We start from the raw sequence: 21,463 nt of genomic DNA on the forward strand, positions 1-21,463 counted from the left end.
TACAAAGCCTAAGGATTCACTGCCCTTATAGTGTGAGGCTGACATTCTTCTCCTTCCTCAGATGAACTGGAATTTTATCGTTTTATTGGGAAAGGGGAAAGAGAAGTGAGGGGAAATAAAGAATCCTTGTTTTTCTAAGTGACTGTGTTGTCTCTACATATGCACTAGGCAGGCTCTGGCCTATATGCATCAGGTACGATTCCCCTGTTGCACCTTCATCCATTGCCAGTCAGGAGCTGGCACAGAACCCAGAAGTAATTCGACTTTTAAACCTGCCAAAATAGGCATTAAAAAAAGATACACATTTTCAGTCATGGTAGGAGAGTGAATTGAAAGCATATACTACAGACAGGACTAGTTTACTGGGAATTCTGCTAACTACATCATTTGGTCAAAGGCATGGGAGGGTACCACACTGCACAGGTAGAGAGGTTGGATTGGGACTGGAGCACATACAACTTTGTTGTGTAGTTTGACTCTCCATCCAAGCAGACAGCAACCATTCAGCTGCTTCAGAGATCCAACACAGCCACAAGGACTATCAAAAAGCTACTTTATATAAAACCTGATGACTGTCACTACTGTACAAGAATGTAAGCAAATGAGGACAAAAAGGGTAAGCTAGAAATGGCTGTAGTAGAGAAAGGAAGAAAACTTTTATCCTATATCTTACGATAGGAGATACTGGAACTACAAGATGCAGACGAGGAGACGGGGGGAATAACAGGTAACACAGATAACAGGGGCAACAGACACAAGCCACGCCTCATGAGTTCCCTTGCTAATCCTGTAACAACTGAGCTCCAAACAAATGCAACAAGTACAATCCCAACATCACTACATCAGGCACAAGCTGTGTGGAGCACTTGGCAATCATATAATACAGTTTAACACTACTTAGCCACAGGAACATCTCAGCTTCAAAACAGTGTGCTAAATCCCCGAACTAATATTTCTGTTTCTGCTCAAACACCTCGGAAATTCAATGACAGACATTAAGGCAAGGTTAAAATTATCTGATGGTATGTCTTTCCAGGAAAAAGAGTTTAGCAAACTTTCCAAAAAATTTCCATAATCATTCAACCATCTTATGCAAACTTTATTGCCTTCTCTAAGTAACATACTAACGAAGTTAGGACCCAAAACTTCTTTGACAGGCCAGGTCTACACCATAGTCAAAACAGAGGCCTGTGACACCTGTAAATTTTAGATGTACTAATCAGGATATAATTAATACCTGATTCTTGAATATAAGTGCACTAAACTATTGTTTACCTACAGTGGCATGCAAGTATTCTGTAGCATTGTGATGGCATAGCCAGTCATAATATATAAGCATTTTACCTATGTGAACAATGTTAACTCCAAAGGGGCAAACAATAACAGGCACAGCTGCACACAGGAGTAGCCAGATAACAAAAAGCTGTCAGAGGGCAAGATTAAGTATAAGAGATTGAAAACAGGAATACACAATAATAATGACTGGCAAATCAACAGAAAACAAGATAAGCAATATCAAATCCAGAGGAACCCTATGTCCTCCAGGGATGGGGGCAACAGCATAAAAATATCAGGCACTAGCAAGGAAAATTGGAGAAGAAAAAAGATGATCTCACTTCAGTTTAGGCTTCTCTCGTCAAAGAGCTCTCAAGCTTAGTCAACACTGACACGGCAACTAAGGACTACTAAGGACTGCAGCTATCAGTTATCTGTGTAACCCAGCAACAGGAGGCAGCAGCCTGTTACATCTCTGAAGGTCTCCACAAATGCCTCTCCCTGGTCAAGCACAGAGGAGTCTGACAAGGAGCTAATTTACTTGCCCTACAGAGGGCCTTGTCCTTCCTAGGATGCTTCTTACTACTATCACAGCCCGCTAAGATGCTCTCTCAGAGTCCTCTATAAATCAAGACAGTTATCATCAACACAGGGAATGCAACTGGAGTGCATGCAGGAAATTTCCATCAGCTATCATCAAAGCCACAGCATAAAGTTAAGGCTGACTGAGCAGGTCTCTCATCCTTCTCATCCATCAGAAGTTCAGATTTTGCTGAAATTAACATGCTGGTAAGGCCTGGGATATTAACTCAGCCTGGTGGTAGAATTTGCCAGGTGTATGAGAGCAACAATAAACAATGAAGTTGCAATTCTTCAGGGGAAGACTGGGCTATAGGGAATGATCGTGAATGACAGCTTTGATCATATGGAAAATGTTAGCATAAGCACCATACCCTTCCTAGACTAATGCACCAAAACATTTCAATTTAAAAGAAGGCATTATCAAAAGTATCTTAACATCAAAAAAATCCAAGAAAATTTAAAAGTTGAAATACAAGAAGACAGATAAACATTGCAAGACATTAAAAACTGCACGTAAAGGATTCTTTATGGGTAATTCTGATTGAAATAATGAGTCATTGCCCACAATTACTACATGTATTCTGTATTATGTATGACAGACTTTAAAATATGTGAGATAACTCATTTCAAGGGGTGTTAAGCTATTCCATTAGTTCTAAAAGCTATCAGTCCATTTCCTGTAAATGATGTTTGGAGATTTTAGCAAATCTGACAGTATGTGCTCCAGAACAATAACCAGAGGCTATTGCTTTTGGATGATTTAAACACAGGCCTGGCCAAATGATTTAATAGAGCAAACAACTTCCTTGACAGCTCTTATTGTAAAATGCAATGCATTTCTTTTTAATTTTATTTAAAAAAAAAATCTCTGGACTAACCAAAACAAGGAACGAAGTTTGGAACATATTTATAAGGCCTATGCTGCTACCTTGAACAACCTTTGAGTACTTGAAGAAGTAAAAGTCAATAAATAAATTTAATGTTTCTCTCCCCTACTCAGCTTGAAGAATGAATCATTCCTGATGTGTCAGAAAATACCAGAACACAACAGACTTTTTCTAAAAACAATTTGGTTCTTTTTAAGGGCCAAAGACATCTGTAGGTAAGTCTGAAGAACTACTTAGTTTGCCATCAATCTGTGAATCAGTAATTAAATCTCAGGTTAATAGCACGCAACTAACAGATGCTCTTTGTAGGCAGTTTAACGATTTGAAACATTGTATATGTATAACACCAATGCAATAAACAATGGAAATGCCAAGACACAAATTAGCTCTTTCCTAAAGGCCAATTTAAAAAACCAAAAGCAAAAGACAGCTTAAAATTGGTGCCTGTTCTTTCAGCATTTTTTTACCTGAAGTGGATTTGAAAAGTGAGCAAGGATATACACTGTAAAAAGTAATTTTATCTCAGAAAACTTTCATCCTCAATTTTTCAAATTTGACTAAAGATTGAAGTCTTTCATCAGCTTGAAGAATTATCTACACTAAAGCTTTCAACATAATAATCAAGGGGAAACAGGAGCAACAGGAAACATTATTGAGAGAAAGGTTTGTTGCTTACATGCAAATTAAATACGGACAGATTAAAAAACTGACTTCTAACTGAAGAAAATAGAATGGATTTGTGATCAATCTGAAAAAAAACAACTAGAAACTACAAAAAATTCTCCGACATTAAGTCTCTTATTCTAAATGACCAATAGCATTTAAGTCAAACAACCCACTTGATCTACTGCTCTATTTGCAAATAATGCGTTTATTCACCCACAATACAGAGCTCTGCAAAATAAAAAAAAAAATTGCAGGAAGAAGTCCCAGTCATTATTTGATGGGCTCTCCAATTTTCCAGCAGTAATGATGAGGAGTCCAACTAAGAGAAATGTATTTAACAGCAATAGTCGAATGCCAAAGCATAATAGGTAGTCAGCGAATAAATGATAAATGGTCATATATACTCTATTCCCTCCTTCCCTCTCCCCTACCACAACATTTAAAATAAAAATAAAATAAAATATCCACAAAGTATAGGATTACTGGTGTGTAATCCTCTGGGGAAAAAAAAAATCAATAAGCTATGAACTGTTACAATTTGGCTCTGATTAAGTGAGTGAACACAGTAAAGATAACACATACGTCAACAAGTAACAGCCCTCTTTTGCAAAGCCAGGTATAAGAATTTCTATCAATATTCAAGAAATTCTTTTGCTCTTTCCATCTTCAAATGGGGAAAAAGAAATTTGGTAGCCAACCTCATGCATCTTAGAAATTCTGATTTGTAATTCCATGTATAACTCTGACCTAAAGAATATATTCAATTAGACATACTGAAGCGACCACCCCATATATTGCACTACTGTGTCTTTAGTCAGCTCCAGAAGAGCCCTGAAATGCCTTTGCTCAAGCAATGTAAGGAGATACATTATAGGGAATGGAGTTGTTGATGGAAACCAAGTCTTTCCCATTTTTTACTAGAGAAGGTAGATGAGAATAGTTCACCACTAAGAAAAATGAACAAAAAACTCATGACTGAAAAGCCCAACTAAATAAAAACATACTGATTGTAGGTCATGCAGGCTGACAGTGCAGGGCACGACAGAGAGGTCAGAGTTCAACGTTCAGCAGAAGAAAGAAGTATCTGGGGGCTCAGAAAGGACTGGGCAAAACCACAAGAGGCTGCTGGAGAGGACCTTTTCATGTCCTCTGAGACTAAGTGCTTTCCCTGGAAATAGCTGATGTACATTTAAATAAGCCCACAAGTTCTTACAGTAAAGTATCCTGAAACATTCCTGAGGCAAGCACAACTTTGCTACCAGGGCAAGTGGATCACAGAGCACCAGCACTCAGAACTGATAAAAGGCAGGAGCTGCATCTGCTGGAAGTGAGCCAGGACCAGGAGACCACTGACTCTCCAAAATCAGACTTCAGCGCCGAGACCAGCACTCAACAGAGGATTCAGGACAGGGAGCTCAGCCAGGATTATGGCATGCAAGTAACTAAGTGTAAAATAAATAACAAAACTGTCCCCACCTGTGGCAGAAATAGGATCTGGTACAAATGGCAAACAATCTGGGCAATTTGGAACATTTACAGTAGGAACACAGCTAAAGCAGCGTACCCAGTTCTCTACTCACACATACGTTTCTTGAAATCCTTTCAATATTTCCTTAGTAGTAGAATAAAAGCTGTGTAAGGTTATCTGAGCAGGACAGCATAAAAACCACCTCATTGCAAGCAACTGCACTTCTATTACAGAATCAAAAATATCAAAAGATATAACTTTTTATTAAAGACCTTCTTAAGGCTTTATAATTTTTCTATTATCATAGACACTTCCTCAAGAAAGTAACTCAGAAAAAATATATGACAGTCCTATAAGTCTAGTATTTTTTATAAGTCACATATGCAAAAATTACCAATTCTATCTCCATTGTTTATACTTTGTTAATACTACGTTAAATTCCTGGGGTACACACTGTGAATAAAGACTTGTTACTTACCTGTCATACACATTGAGTAGCCAGTTAAGACACATGTCTACACAGAGAGGAACATTCACCATATCTTTGTGTTTCTCTTCAAGTCCACTGTAGATGGTAGTGAGACAGCTGATCACATCCTGGACACCAATCAACTGGTCATTTTGACTCAACTTGTGCTGTTTGAAAACTTCACTTGTTGTGTTCAGGTCCAACAGATCCACTAAAACCAGGTGATTTAAAAAAAAAAAAAAAAAAGAAAAAGAACACAGGTGTGAATATAGATGCCTGAGCATAGCACTCACAATCCTTGTCCATGTGCATATTGTTGCAAACACTGCAGTCAATTAGCCAAGAAGTAGCTTTCATTTAGTAACATTATAGTGAAAAACTGTTCTCTGTGAGAAGTCGACAGCATATTGGTACTATATATATTTAAAAAACCAGAACATTTGAAAAAGCCACTGAAGTAGTGTGTGGAATTAGATGACCCTAACTTCAGATGTATGCACACTGGGAGTTCACTAGGTTTAGAGGATTCTACACATTTACCATAAATCCCATTAAATGACTATCACTTTTGCTTAAATACAAAGCAAAGTCTTAGATAACAATGTTACCTTTAATGTAGTAGGAATGTACTAACGCCTGATTAACTGAACACCTTTTGCTAAATCAGGGCTTAAAGGAAAGCAGGGAGAGGGACACAAGGAAAGTATTTATTGTAGTTTTCCAGAACACTAAATGGTATGCTTTCATGAAAAATATTTTAATCTCCTTTATTACAAGATTCTTTCTATAAGCAGTTGGTGATGCTATGGATATCCTACGGGTGATAAAGGGTTTGCTCCTAAAACCACACAAATGTGTCTGTGAAAAACTGAGGTTTGCATGGTGAAAATAAAACGCTGTCAAGAGCTCTTCTAATTCCTTTTTCAAAACAAAGTGGAAAAGAGGAAACTTACTTTGCTGTAATAGAAGGAAGAACAATGTAAGTCAAAGGGTGGTGTAATCCTCAGTGACTTTTTTTAACAGAAGCAAGGACTTCAGCAAAAAAAATAGTTGCAATATATTAGTATGCTTGCTACAGCATACAGAACATGAAGTTGAAGTATATTCCAAGCTCAGAGCTGTTTCTGGAGAGCCAGCAACACATTTACACTATAAACGTCATCTCTCAAAGGAAATGAAACATGACAATCTCAGATGTGTTGTAAAACTGCTGTGCACCGATAATGTCAAATAAGGACCCCAGAAGGACGGTCTGTGCAAATCAGGTAAGTCTAGCTTGAGCTGGAAAATAAGTAGAGCAGAAAAAAGCAGGAACCAGACAACACTAACCATTATGGCCAATTCTGTCACAAACTTAATGGTCATCTACCAAAATATAAGGTTATGGACCAAAAGAAGTTTACATTCCCAATCCCTTTTCCCCAGTCTACCCTTCCTCACATCCCTGTAAAATGAGAAACAGCACCTCACAGCCCTTGTGTTTCCTCTCCCTCACTGACATCAGTACATTCTATTCTAACTTTACAGCATCAGACTGGCAGGGGTTTTACATTTGTTTGCATTTTATTTTCTTTTTTGTTTTCTTTTTTTAAAGCCTGTCTCTTGGGCTCGCAAACAAATGCCAGCCATGTATTTAGCAAACAGACACTGCTAATTGCAGCAAAACACCTTGCTGCTAGTTTGACCTGAGGTAGCCGAAGTATTTGGCAGTACACTGCAGCATAATCTTCTACAGTAGTTAGAAAATATGTAATACACTGGAAAAGGCTCACAGGCATATTTAAAAACAAAACAAAACCAACCCACCCCACATCACAATGCAACATGGACTAAATTTTTGAAGGGTGGAGGAAGGGGTGTGAAGACAGGTGCAGAAGTATAACACGCTATTCAATCACATAAATATTACTCTCAGGAGAGATGGACACTTTTCACGCTTTTCTTTCATGACCTACAGAAGGAAACATACCTCAAAATAACTGCAACCAGTTTGCTGGGGTTTTATTTGTTGTAGGGTTTTTTTTCCAACCTGTTTTTGTGAGGTACTTAACGGTTGGCTAAAAGCAGGTAAGCAGCTTCCTAAAACAGACTGATAGTATCCAAACCCCTTTTTAAAGCCAGTGAAAACTTGAAATGCTTTGCAACGCCAGAAAGTTGTAGCCTTTGGGCTTGGCTTAACATAACCATCCTTGAAAACAGCAGTTCAACAGACACCGGAGTAAGCGTGCTAACTTCATGTCTTTATCGGCTGGCATTAAGATCTCATGTTCACATTTCTGCCAACAGATTCTAGAGGGAATCAGGAGAGGTACTTTCAGTATTTCCATACTAAAAGGAAACTCTGCTGCTGTACTAATGCAAATTAAGCAAAACTTACACTTTTTGATGATGCCATTCATGGAGAATAACCAGAGGAAATTACTTTCATCCCTGCTTACTTCAGCACTCACCTGGCTGAATGAATTTTGGGTACAGGCAGTTACCCTGTCATTGTAAGGTCTACCCACTAGCAGCACAGCTGGATTGGTCTGATGTAAAGAGGGATTATTTTCTCATTACGCTGCCATTTCTGAAAGTTTTTAAATAAACTGTGTTTATGCAGATGAGGAAAAGCTAACCTGAGACTCACATGACATTGCTGGCATGAAGCCTACTGTACACAGCTTTTAGCATGTTTTTGCAGTACCATTCTGCATCTGCTCAAATGTGCTGAACAACCGATCCTGCTGTTAACCAACAAATGGACACAAGGGTCATTTCTTCCCTTTCTGTAGCAAGGAGACTTCCCCAAAGGAAAACTATAAACAGAAACCATGTCATTCAGCACGATTCAAGCAGATGTGAGTGACTGACTCAGGAGCAAGTAATGACATGCAGCTGCTAATGGCAAATTTGAGGCTGCTGTAACCCCACAGAAAATAGGCAGGCATTGCCATGGAGCTTTTGTATTAGAAAGACTTTATGAAAGCTATCAGTTCCTGCAAAAGACTGCATGGTTGAGGAAAGCCTACACAGCTCTCGCTTTTAGTCTGGTATGCCTTAAATGTTCGTTCCTTATCCTTGTGCAGTTGATATTGCTATTAGCATCCTTAAATTTTAAATCATCTAGAGGAGTTCTGTGACAGAATTCTGAATATACGTGGTGGTTTTGTTCCCTTTTTCCCTTGCAGTACCACACTTCAGTATCTGGGGCAATATCATTTCTTGAAAACAAGCTAAAGTATTGCTGCATGAGAATAAAATATTATAGTCAGGGCCTGGTACTGCATAGCTGCCCACTATAGCTGCAACACAGGACACTCTCTCTGGCACCATTCTGCTGCTGCTATAGTGGGGAAGTGCTCTCACTACATCTGCCTCACGTAATCTGAGACAGAGAAGCTAAGAATTTGTTCTTTCCAACCTGCAGTCTTTCTCAGTTTTCTGCAAAATAAATACATGTAGGCACATAGTCACATATTAGTCTCTGCAGGAAACTATCTTCCAAAAAACAGAAGATGAAACATGACTCTCCCACTTCTAAAGGAGGGTGGGGAGAGTGGGAGGTAATAACTTCCCCAGAACCATGGTTTTTTGACATTTACCAAGGCCAAAGACTCAGAAGAGAGATTTGGCATCAGCAAAGTTTTCCAAAGTACAGATCTCAGACTACATACTCCTGAACCTGCTTGTCTAGCACTAATACTGTGTTACCAGTCCTCACTGCAAAGTCAGAATCTTATCAGGTACAAGTGGGATTGTGCATCCTGCTCAGCTGCACCCTTGGAGTTCTTACCAAAAAGCCCTTTGCAGTTACACACATACTGCAGCTGTGACAGCAATTTGTCACATTTTGCAGTTTATAACAACCTCATTTTCTAGAGATTTGTTTTGACATTTTCTTTGCTTTAGCACATAAGCCTTTCTGAAGCCTTCTGCATCCAAACACCTTTAAAAACCATCCACAGTTAAAATTACAGGAAATATAATGAAAGGCTAAAGTAAATCAGACCATAGAATGAATGGCAGGGACACAGATGATGACTCTTCCTCTACCTTAAAACAAAACCACCAAGCAATAGAAGTCAAGAACAGAATTCTAGATAGGGTCTAACCACTCTCCCCTTCCTCAGAGAGGAGGTGCTAGCACATGCACATGCTGTGTTTTAGCTATCTCAGAAGCCATTCATGGGACATAAGCAAGCTGAGAACCATCAGAGTCAAAAGGAATTTGATATGTTCCCTGGCAAGAAATAATCAGCCAGGCAAACAATGGCAAAAGGAACAGCACTGATTATATTTTTGAAGGTGGTCTTCAAATTGTGCCAGATCATGATGAGTTCCTGATCAGAGACAAAAAATTCTTGTAGCATTTAGTTCTGTGGATAATCTGCAATGTCTTTCTTAAAAACCCACAATGTTGTGATCTCACAAGTTACACCAATCCTTGGTCAAATATGTGCATGTAATAAGGACAATATTTTTTTTTGCTGTTGTCTCCTCCCGTGAGGCAGAGAGATGGAGTAAGCAAACACCTTCATAAATAACAGGGCAGATTGGCTCTACAGAGATGACAGGTTTACTCCTGGCTCTTTCAAATTGGAATATTCTCTTTACTTCTTACTACTTCCTTCTGTCCCCCTTTCATCTCCCTCCCTCCCCTGAAACTGGACACAATATTCACTTCAGTAGGAGAGCACTTTTGAAATCTGTGAATGACAAGAGCTAATCATCGCAGTTATTACAGAAATTGATATATTTTGCAGTAAAAGCAAGAGCAGTAAGTATGTTCCTCCTCAAAGATTATTAGAAGTAATGAAAGTGAAGTTTGCTCTATACGGGTCGCTAGACAATCCATATGCCTGTCAGAAATAGGCAGCCTGATTAGCATCCATCATGTGCAGTCTGTTTTTTACTCTCCCCTGGGGAGCAGCACACACAAGGAGAATTTTACTTTGCTTTCTAGTTTCTTGCTTTGCTTTTGGTTTTCAGGTACATGTTGATACATACTTTAAACCCTGCGCACTGATAAGCAGAAAGCTCATGACGCTTTTAGTCTTGCTGGGACACTTGGCTGGGACCATATCTCTTGCACAGAGAAGATCTAGGCTACGCCAAAGAAATACAGTTTTTCTTTCAATACCATTAGACAGTCTTTCAAAGAACAGGTTCTGGTTCTTTTCCAAATGTAAGACCTTGAACCCAAGATCTCGAACTTGATTTGAAATTCTGTGAGAAGCCAGCACAGCATACCAAGAAGTAGCTGTGAGGTACTACCAAGAGCCTGTGATGTTTCAGAGATGCTATTCTAGCTTTCTGGAGTAACTAGCTACCATGTCAGGCACAGCTTCATTTGGTATAATGCATATCTGAAGTCCAGCCATGAAGCTACTGCCAAGATGAGACTATTGTCTTCTAGGTGGAAGGAAAACTAACCACCTGGGGGGTGAGAAGGGACTCCTCTTTGCACAACTCCTTCCTTGCTTGCATCTTTAGGATAGCTTTGCCCTTCTTGCATTTCTACTCAGACTGCAGTACTGTGCACCTTTCAGGATTGAAAAGTCCTTCCACAGAAAGGATTCATGAACTTAAACAAGAAAATTTGGTAATGTTGTACAACTTTTTTATACCAGCTGTTGCCAAGACCGTTTGAAAGGTCTAAAATCTGTGACATTCACACTCATTGACAAGACACATCTCCTTCCAAAATTGTCCAGTTTCCTTTTCTTTTATTACTTCACCCTATATTCCTTTTGGCAGATGTGTGTTTTTATGTATTTTCATAGTCCTAATAGTTTTAAAAATTCATATTCTCATCATCTCTACAAAAGAATTTTTTGTACTCCTTCCTTTTTGTACACCTTAATCTCCCCAGTTCTATGTTTCAGCTAGTTTTCTTCCACACACCTTCTCCTTTCTGCCTTCTCACAAAATCTCACTTCCTTCTAAGCTTTCTGACCTTTCAGTTATCTTCCTCGTCTTCATGTCTTGCCTCTCTCTATAATGTAAACCATTCAACTCCATTTCTCTAAAATAACTACTGAGCAGTTACAATCTAGCTCAGCTTCCCAAAAAAGTACCATTTTTCTTTTTCTCATCCTGATTCTCAAACACAATGCCAGAAGTACCAGTGGTAGGATGACTCCAAAGTGTACTCTGAGTTTGCTTTGCACAGGAGACTCCAGCAAGAGCCCAGAACCCCAGCGTGGTACTTGCTATGTGACTCAGAGAAGTCCTAAATCCAGAAAAAGATATCCTGATACATCACTTCTGAGGCTGCTTTGAACACGGTAGTCATGCAACTTGCTGCTGAATTAAACCATCATTGTGATATAATATGAAATGATTTTTTAAATACCTAGCAAATATGGAACAGAACATGAAGTAGTTTAGACAGCTGAGCCTACTCAGTAAACACCTATCCTTTCCTGATGACGAAATCTATGCACTCTTCAGAGTGAACTGTGGCTAATTATTAGACTGTTTAAGAACAGGGACAAATGCCAACACAGAACATCCAATGCGCATATCAAATGCATTGTTATTCCCTATCTGAATTTAAGACCCTTTCCCACATCCCCAATATATACACATATAATACTACTGGTAGTAATAGCAGTTTGTTTTGTCCTAACAGCTTTTTGTGATTAAAATGTAAAGCAATACCAATTACCTACAACCAACTATACAGATCTGTACCTTTCCCCCTCGCACTTTGAGCAGCCTGAAGTCCTCTTTAATTGGATTTTACACAGTGAGATATTCTCTCTAAGGAAGGAATATTTTTGAAGTTATATCTAGCAGCAGCAAACATAGAAAAAGGAATCCAACTCTCTAAAATATAACAAAATACCCAAGTTTGTGTCAAGGGTCATGATTTTAGCTCACATAATTTCACACTTTGTATCAGCTTGTATCAGGAACAATATGCGATAGTCAAGAGGTCTAATATTTATTTTCCTATCACTTCTCAAAGTATTCTTAGCGGGCATACCATTTCAACTTACCTGCTGCACCCTTTTTTTCATGAATTGATTTTATTTGCAATAATGACCCATACTATTGGCAGCTGTCCCTGCCATTTCATTGGCCGACAATCTGTCAAGGATGTATCTGGTTCCTTGTTAAACATTAATGTTGTCAAACTTAAGCTGACCCTCCTTTCCCAAGTACTGTAGAGAAACATTTTTGTCTCAAAGGCCAAACTCACAGCACAGTGCTTTTTGCAGTCTTCGGATTTTGATGGCAGTACGGTAGGCAGAGAAGCGTACGTTGTTCAAGTCAGCTGAAACGGCAGAACAGAATTATGAGCAGCCCTAAAAATAGAGTTCATAAGTTTCCTTTACATATAAATTTTCAGTTTGGAAAAAAGTCTGATATCCCTTCACTTCTCTGCAATGAATTAATAAGATATATAAGAACAAATAAAACAAACTGAGAAGCTGAGACCTCAGTACAATCCATCTGCAGAGAAAGCCTCCTGACTCTGACAGTTCAGGGCCTCCAGAGATTGGCACACCAGAAATTCTGACACTATCTTGGCACATGTAATACATATACATATAATGGCATTTTACATACATATTATGCAGTGTTAAGTAGTTTCCAGACAAGTGCTCAAATACAGTATCTCAAATAATTTACAACTCCATCAGACAATGTACAAGAAAGAGGGCTGCAAAGGTCACAGTAACAGAGAAAAATTGGGTTTTTAAGCTATAATTTCTATGACACGACTTTGGAAACAGTGCTTTGTATGGGACAGTCAGATAGCCATAAATTCTATTTTAGAAATTGATGGGTATACTAACATTTTTCCTCACTTAACAGCGTTTTACCCTTTTGTTCCTTAAAAAGAGAGATTTCACAGCAAATGTGAAAAAAGCATGGCATGTTGAACTAGTTGTACCATAACTTGGTCTACCCTTTACTGAAAGCATAGATGTTCTGATTTATTGCAAAAATTAGTTCCCTGAAGACGAGAATCCTGCTTTAAACACGCAGACAGCCTGCATCATTGGACAACCCCTCATGGATTTAAAATAAACAAGATACTGCATTAAAGCATAGATTCAGAACATACCGTTCAGAATTAATACTACTGAAAGGCAGTACACATGACGTGATCAAGGCAGTAGGTTTTGTGCAAAGAGTGTATCATCGCAAAGTGGAAAATGCTCTGTTATACACAGTGCATGGCAACTTGGATGTGGTCAGCATATAAATGCAGCTTTTGCTCATGGAATGAACACCAAATAATGGTTTATTTTAAGAAACACACTCACCTAAGGACTGGAAGAGATCAGTCATTTTAGGATGATCCCAACAGGTTGTCTGTGTCTCATGACTAAAAAAGAATGAGGTAATCAAAGTTTCAGGCAACACACATACACACTTCCAAAGAACAAAAACCCAAAGATATTCTGATTTTCTGTGTTCAGTGGTAAGAAATGCCTCAGCTCTTTAATTAAATTGAATGATCTGTGCCACTCAGCTCCTTGATTTTTTAATCACAAAGTTAGACAGACAATGGCCCACCCACATTTAACAATATTTACCCTTGATTCTAAGTGTGACTGTATCAGTTGAAACCTGACCTTGAAGGTAACAGGCACACTAATAAGGTTAAAATGCAAAATTTTCTGCTGCTGTAGCCCAATAAAAATATTGGAAAAATCACTTAAAAAATAAAAAACATAGAGGTTTTATTTCAAGCTTCATTGCATATCTGAATGTATCAGAACACATACAATGATTTTAAGCTTTACCTGTAACACATTTAATGGAAAGCCTGATCACACACTGGTCACACACCAGATCAGTAGGTATCTTCATTTAGGGGGGTGTATTCTACACTAGTGCTCACAGAACAGAAATTTAATAGGCAGCATCACTTAACTCACCATTTAGCGCTGCTGTTTCAATTCACCAAGGTTGCAAGTATGCAGCCATACAGGTCAAAACGTGTCAGATCTACTGAAATCACCACTTCTACAAGTCACATTTTACTTGTATTTATCAATATTAATTGCTGGAATGATTGCATATACTTGCCTCACAAAGTATTTACATTTGAATTAAATTTGTAAGAAAATTAATTAGAGAATTTACATTAAAAAGATCATAGCACTCCCTTTAAAAGTTAATTATGAAAATAAAATTATGCTAGGTTAGCAAATCTAACAGTAATGAGCAAAGAATATCACTTATTTCACTTTTGTTTCCATTCAAAAATTGTTAATGTGCACACTTTTTTTTTTTTTTTTTTTTTTTACATATGTGTATACTTGGTTGTAAATAATGACTTTAAATGTCACTTTAACATTAAATGTGGTGGAATGTATCTTCAGTTGGTACATATAAACAGCTGTATCTCAGTGGGTGCACAATAATTTATCATCACTGATTTTTATTTTTTTTAAATTTAGAAATCAGTCAAGAATGAACCCTTTTATACCAGGTGGTACAAAACAGTGGGATAGAAGATGCCTGCTCCAAAGAGCTGCAGAGACAGGACAGGTACCACAAAGGGGATGCAGGCTCCAAAGTGCGTGCTCAGGGAGGTTCTTTACATTACCCTTCAAGATATACTAGTGTAAAGTTCATGCATTGGGTCTCTGTAGAGGGGATATGATCCCCACTTTACATTCCATAGAATGGCAGAACCTTTCCAGCTTTAAGACTAGTCTAGGTCTCCAAGTCAGCTTCTCCCTATCGTTAGGCTTAACTCTCTCCCATGGGTCTCATTTGTATACCTGGCACCATCACAAATTTGTGAGGTGTTTTTCATGGAAGTTCACAGACAAAATATGTATTTCCTATTAATACAGTAGGCATAAATATTGTTTTCCCCTCTTTGTGATTATTCCCTAGTAGAGAACTGAAAAGAGGGAGAAGGCCTGCACATGATTACATTTAAACAAGATTTATACAACGTGATCGAAACATCTGCTAGACCCTGACTGACTTTGAAACACTATAGTAAACCCTTCCCAATTCAGAACACTGAAGTACATCTTTACATCTGAACACATTTTCCTGAACTGAAACTTTTATTTGGTTTCAGTTTGATAATATTATCTCATGAATTGCCTTCATGTTTCAAATTCCAAATTAGGTGGTCAAGGCTGAATTCCAAAGCTAAGGCATACCAGTATCTAAATCAGTGGTTTTGCAGTTTCTAGAAGGACACTTTTAAAATTACATGATGTTTATTTTTGTCCAGAAAAGTAATTTCAAAAACAAGTAGCTTGACAACTACGTTTCCCTGGAAGGAGCACACCAATAAATCATCATGAAGACAACAAAAAAGGATGTATCTGGGTTTGGTGCTGTGCCAAGGTAAAGGCAACTGACTGTCCCGCATTCTTAAAAACCCTGATATAAAAAAACCTACAGTATATTAGAATGAAGAACATGTACTGCTTCAGTAAATAGGAACAGAAAATATAATATAATGGTTCATACCAATCAACTTACTTAACCTCAAAACTAGTCCTGAAGCTGCCAAATATCTGCACTATCATGTTAAGCAGGATGCCATCGTTATCATGTTGACCCTTCAGAATTGATTTCTGTTGAAAAAATCCATTGCAACTGCTCACAGAAATAGATACAATATGTGATCAGTTCAATAAACTTTGTTTTAAGGGCATTGCTTCACCTCAAATTGCCTGACCAAGAACCACACCCCAAAAAAACCAAACCCACCAACAAACAGAAGCCCCCCAAATCCCTGACCAAGACTGTTGATTTAACGACCAACATCATAAGTGAAAAGGATTTCTTAGGATTTTCTGAGAAAAAACTAAAACACTTTCAAATGTCCATGTTAAAAGTAATGGTAGGTGGCAGTACTGTGACATAAACTTTATATGTATATAGAAAAATACATTTCACGATTTTAAAGGCTGAACTATTAGTGGAAACACTGCAAGAAACAACATGCAATTTAGCCAAGCCAAATTCTGTTTACTGTCTTAGAAACTCTCATTTCCATATTAGCTGTGATGGTAAAAACTGTGATAAATTGAGACCTTTATTTCTCAGTTCACTATTTTCTGGCATTAAAAAATAACAGAAGTTGATTTTAAATTCTTTTCTTGTAATAAATTGTTAAATTTTGCTAGGTCCAGAGACTTTTTTTTTTTTTTTAATTTATTTTAAAAGAAGAAGAAAAAAACCCAGTTAAATAATTGGATGAACCCTTGCTTCCCCCTACACCCCCCACCCCAATATACTGATATACTCCAGTACGCATCTGTAATGCTTAATTAGGATGTGGGCAGATTTAATTGAAATTTAGATTCCAGCTTCTAAGTAATTTATAAACCCATATGCAATGAATAAGTGCTCATCTTACCAATCAAACTTTTTCTTTATATCAAACTAAGATTTAAGAACAAACAACAGTTTCATTATTGAAATTCTATGCTTTAAGTACATAGTTTCAGCAGCAGCTTTATCTGAAAGACTAAAAAGCTCTTCAATCATGACAACATGCCATGTTTTCTTTTCTATTTTGCGTGTGCTTAACAAGAAGCATAAAAAAGTGGAGATATCCCAAATCCCTGTATCCTGCACTATCACCTTATTCCTTCATTTAATGCAGTAAATACCTGAACAGCTAAATCTTCTCTTTACAGAACAACACAGAACATGAAATGTATACCTAATAACGACCAAAAAATATTTTTATGTTTCTATTTTTATTTGAAAGAGAGATACATTTGTGCCAGACTGTGTATAGGCTAATGGGTTTTAAAAACCTATCACTCATTTTTTTTGTATGCCACATAGATTATGTGAGAAAGCAAGCCCAATGAACATCATCTGGTAAAACTGAAAAAAGGTGAGAGAAGCCCTTCACCCAGGCTTGTCTATAATTACCCGAAAGTCAGCACTACCTGACGGCCTCTAAATGACTATACAAGGTGAACACGACTGTGCCAGCCCCATCCCAAAACACCTAGCAAGAAACCATTTGTAACAGCTGAGCAATCCCATACACCGACCCAGCAGAGAAGACGAGTGGGCTCAGAGTGAGTGAATCACCAGCTCAACGGTCCATTCAGGTCAAAGGAGGCAGCAACTCCACTGCCATGGGCAGTGCTGCTACCACAACAGAATATATTCCATGGATGGGTTTCATTTAAGACAGAAGACACCAAAGCCAGGCTACTCTGAACAGAGATGAGGAAAAAAGTGACTGTAAATTTAAAAAGAGCTATAAAGAATGGGGGAAGAGGGGAGGAATCACTCTCAACAGTGACATTTCTTAATGCAAAGTTTTGTTTGACAACAATTTCATAATATGCAGAGACTTCTATGTGGACACAAATTGATTTTCACAGGAAGAAAAAATTGGTGTGCAGATAACCTTCCTATGCTACAGATAAAACTGTCAGAGAAAGGAGTCATTTTATTAGGCGCTCCGAACAGGAGGCATGCAAGATAAAGTGCTTTCTGGTGATTTGGTTTGTAAAGCAGCTCTTTGAAATAAGATCCATCTTTGTCTGCTGTAGCTAAGGTAGCTTTTGTGTTATTGATGTAAGACTAACACAAGCAGATCAAGCACTGAGAAAAGTGCTCAGAAACTTTACAGTACTGGATGGTCTATAATAGATGAAACAGATGTGATGAAACTCAGGGAGATCTTTCTGACCAGGATCTTGTAGCTCCTTTTTATGCAAGTTCATGACATAGCAACCTATTCTAAAATATGAACTGCAGTAGTTACTATTGCCTGCCAGTTATTGCTCACGGGGAAATGCAGACTTGGATGTTCCCCTGCTTTTCCAATACCTTGCTCAGTAAACACAAATAGCATACAAGACATCAGACCTACAAGAACAAGGAAACTAATGAACAAATATTACACACGTTCATTGTATTGTATTTTACATGTATATGTGAAAGATGTCATCCTTAGAGCAAAGGACCAGGAACTGCTAAACTGCTAATTTTAAAAGTTGCTTAAAACAAAGGAAGCAACTAAAGCAATATGCAATTCAATCACAGAAGTGCTCCACTTATCTTCCAGGCAAAATGATTTTACTACATCACAAAGAGAGCTTCAACTTGATTCCTCTGGAGGCTGTAACTTCTGGTAAGACTCAGAAGGCAATTAGGTAGAAAAGGACGGATTGTTTTTACCACAGAGACACAACAGGAAGTCTTCAGAAAATTCAGCCGTGCTAGCAACTATCTGCTAAGAATGTGAAGAAATGCTATTTTCTGTATTTTTCTATAGAAAACAATCTGTAACTCCCAATGATGGAAAACTAAGCCTGCAGAGAAGCTAATGGAAATCTAAATTTGGAATGATGCTGAAGTCAGATGACAAAAAAATGAATTTTACATGACAACTTCTGAAAATACATGAGAAGTTTATAATTTTTAGTCATCTCACTGAACTTCTGAAAGGACTCAAACCAAGCATTTAACTAAACAGAGAGGAAGACTGTAGATTTCTCTGCTCTAACTACTGTGGCAGTTCTGTCCCAGGTCACAGTGACACTTGAGCCAAGGAGCACCTTTTCTGACAAGCACGCTACTAACTTCAGGAAGAACTACTTGCAGAGTGAGCCAGTATTTACTCTGAGTGAAACTGAACAATGCTTCACTTTAGCTCATTATTCATCTTGTATGTAGATTGCACTGGATAAAAAGAACTTTACGACAGGAGCCCAGGTTACGAGACTTCATTCTGTGCAGTGGGTGGCGTAAGAAGGGATTTCTGCTAGGACAGAATCGAGCTGGTCTACAGGGCAGTAACACAAGTGGTGTGAACATGTTACATCTTCACACATGGTTCAGTCAAGGAAGAATTAAAAGCATTTCACTGACTGACCCCCAAAAGAATTCTTTCAGTATTATTATTTTGGTTAGTATCAAAAGACTGAGTTATTCAGAGTAAAAGTCTCCTAAGTCTCTTCTGCCTAAACTTACTGACACTGTAAGTCATGCAACAAAACATACATCCATGAACAGATACATAAGAAAACAGTGTAATTTCAAAAGTCTAAATGCATTTGTGTAAATTTCACTAAAAATAAACATTATAACCATAAAATATTCCAAATTTTTAAAACTACATATTAATGAAGTGTTCTAGAATTTAAATGACATTTATCATTACAATCTGGTTTTCCTCCATTATGTTTGCTGACAGCTTTCTAATTACAATTGGCAAAGATAATCCATGTTAAAGACACTTCCCGGTTGTAAATAAAGAGCTGAGAAACAGTTAGCATGTCATTTAACTTATGAACTCTAGAAATAAGTGAACAGTCCTGAAATGAATGGAGTAAGTTGTACATCTCCAGGTGTTTCAAGCTACCCATGGAGTTCTGAAAAAAAATTCTATTTGTTCTTTTTCAGCTTTTTGTCTACAAGAAAGAAAACTAGAGACAGATTTGTGGGGGCTTTATCATTTCTTAGCACAGACAAGGCCTATATGTTGATAATCACTGGCAACCACCATGAGACCAGACACTGAAACAGTTCTCTGGCATTGTGTTAAGTAGCTTTCTAGTCATTTGCACAAAACAGTACCTGAAATCAGGATCTTTACTGATCACTAATGAATCAACAGCACTCGGAACTCTAATTTTGCTGCCCTTGCCAAATTTCAAATGCTGTAACAACATCCCCACTTTACAAACATGTCGTGGTGTTTTATCTAGATACTGGGGTTTTTTTGGGGGGGTGGGTTTTTTTTTAGCAAATTAGAAAATACTGGTTTGTAGTGAAAAAGAGTTGTCATAATGCATTGCAAGGATAATGTATATTAGAAGTTGGTGGAGCAATTTATAAGCAGATATTTTTAAATCCCTCCAGAGAAATGTACTACTGCATTTCTTTAATGGAAAACAAAGACCAGCATAGGAACTGGTAATTGAAGAAACTCTCAAAACCTGAAACCTGTATTATCTATTTCTGTAAATCCTATTTTATTGTCCCTTCTAAGGGAAATGCTTCTTAATACTTATAAGAATGGGATTATGGATATAACTAGAATAAGAAAAAAAAAAGTTAAGTTGTCCAGTTCCATTAGTACTCCCCTTCTTCCCCACACAGGCATAAGCCAAGCATCAAGGAAGACTTCCTAAAGAGTCTTGAAAGATACAGAGAAGCAGAAAGCCTCTTATTCCCATCCCCCATAAAGTTGAATCTCATACAGGAGGTGATAAAATGGGATTTTTAAGATGTTGGTGATGCCAGCCTCTTTGCAGGATTACAGAAGAGTAACCAGGGTGACTGTGGAGTTTGCTATTGATGAATTTAATGATTACACCAAGAAATTGAGCTCTCTATGTAATGCTCCCCCTGCATGAGATTAAACTCACTGTGACCCTTTCTGTATTACCCTTTTGTTTCTTCTGCACAGTATAAATATCTAATAATTTATAGCAATGAAAGGTACGCAGCTGAAGAACACTTAAATTACAGTTAAAAGAACAACAGTGAGAAACACCAAGGTAATTATGTTTTCTGCATATTCCTTTCTGTTCATCGTGTTTTCCTCAAAGATGTTTAACGATCATACATAATGTCAGCTTTATTTTTCCGTTTCTCTTTAGAATATTTTTACTGAAGTGCTATGTAATATAGGCTTTTTTTTTTTAATTTTCCATTATAGAAGCCAAGTATGCCTTATTTGTGTGATTCAAAGTTATAAATAAACAACAGTAGAAAACCCTCCTTATTAAATCTCAAACCTTTGCAAACCAACCCATGAAATATGTATTCAATGGCAAGTTTGCCAAACATTTTGTCAAAACTTCACACTGTTATTACCAAAAGTGCATTAGTAAATATTGTGCCTGCTGTGCTGTATCCACCTCCATACTGCTCATTAGTCCCATTCTCTTTTATAAAGTATGAAATGCTAAGGGTTTTTTTACAGCATCAAGATTTTATAAATTCAATTTTTCACTGATTGAATTCTACTCCAACAGAGAATACTACAGAAATACAAAAACTTCTATCAACTGTCATTAAGAGAAGAATCAAACAGGAGGCAAAAAGGACTAAATAAAATCACATCAGAGGCAAAGCCATTTGGCAAACTTGTTTTACATAGTAAGACAATCAAGGGGAGAAAAGAAATGGCTAAATCACGTGTGTATGTTC

The 21,463-nt window shown here is 37.6% G+C and overlaps 1 protein-coding gene across 6 annotated transcripts in view; it reads right to left on the bottom strand.

Annotated features, from left to right (window-relative positions):
• UTRN (utrophin) overlaps positions 1 to 21,463 on the bottom strand; it is a 384,959-nt gene that overhangs the window by 54,323 nt on the left and 309,173 nt on the right. For all 6 annotated transcript variants that reach the window (XM_074896615.1, XM_074896617.1, XM_074896614.1 and 3 more), the window contains 3 exons: positions 13,612 to 13,673; positions 12,537 to 12,611; positions 5,357 to 5,558 (listed from right to left, as the gene is read on the bottom strand). In XM_074896615.1, coding sequence (XP_074752716.1) covers positions 5,357 to 5,558; positions 12,537 to 12,611; positions 13,612 to 13,673 — 339 coding nt within the window. The remainder of the gene's footprint in view (positions 1 to 5,356; positions 5,559 to 12,536; positions 12,612 to 13,611; positions 13,674 to 21,463) is intronic.

This window comes from Athene noctua, chromosome 1 (genome assembly GCF_965140245.1).
Source record: "Athene noctua chromosome 1, bAthNoc1.hap1.1, whole genome shotgun sequence".
Taxonomy (NCBI): Eukaryota; Metazoa; Chordata; class Aves; order Strigiformes; family Strigidae; genus Athene; species Athene noctua.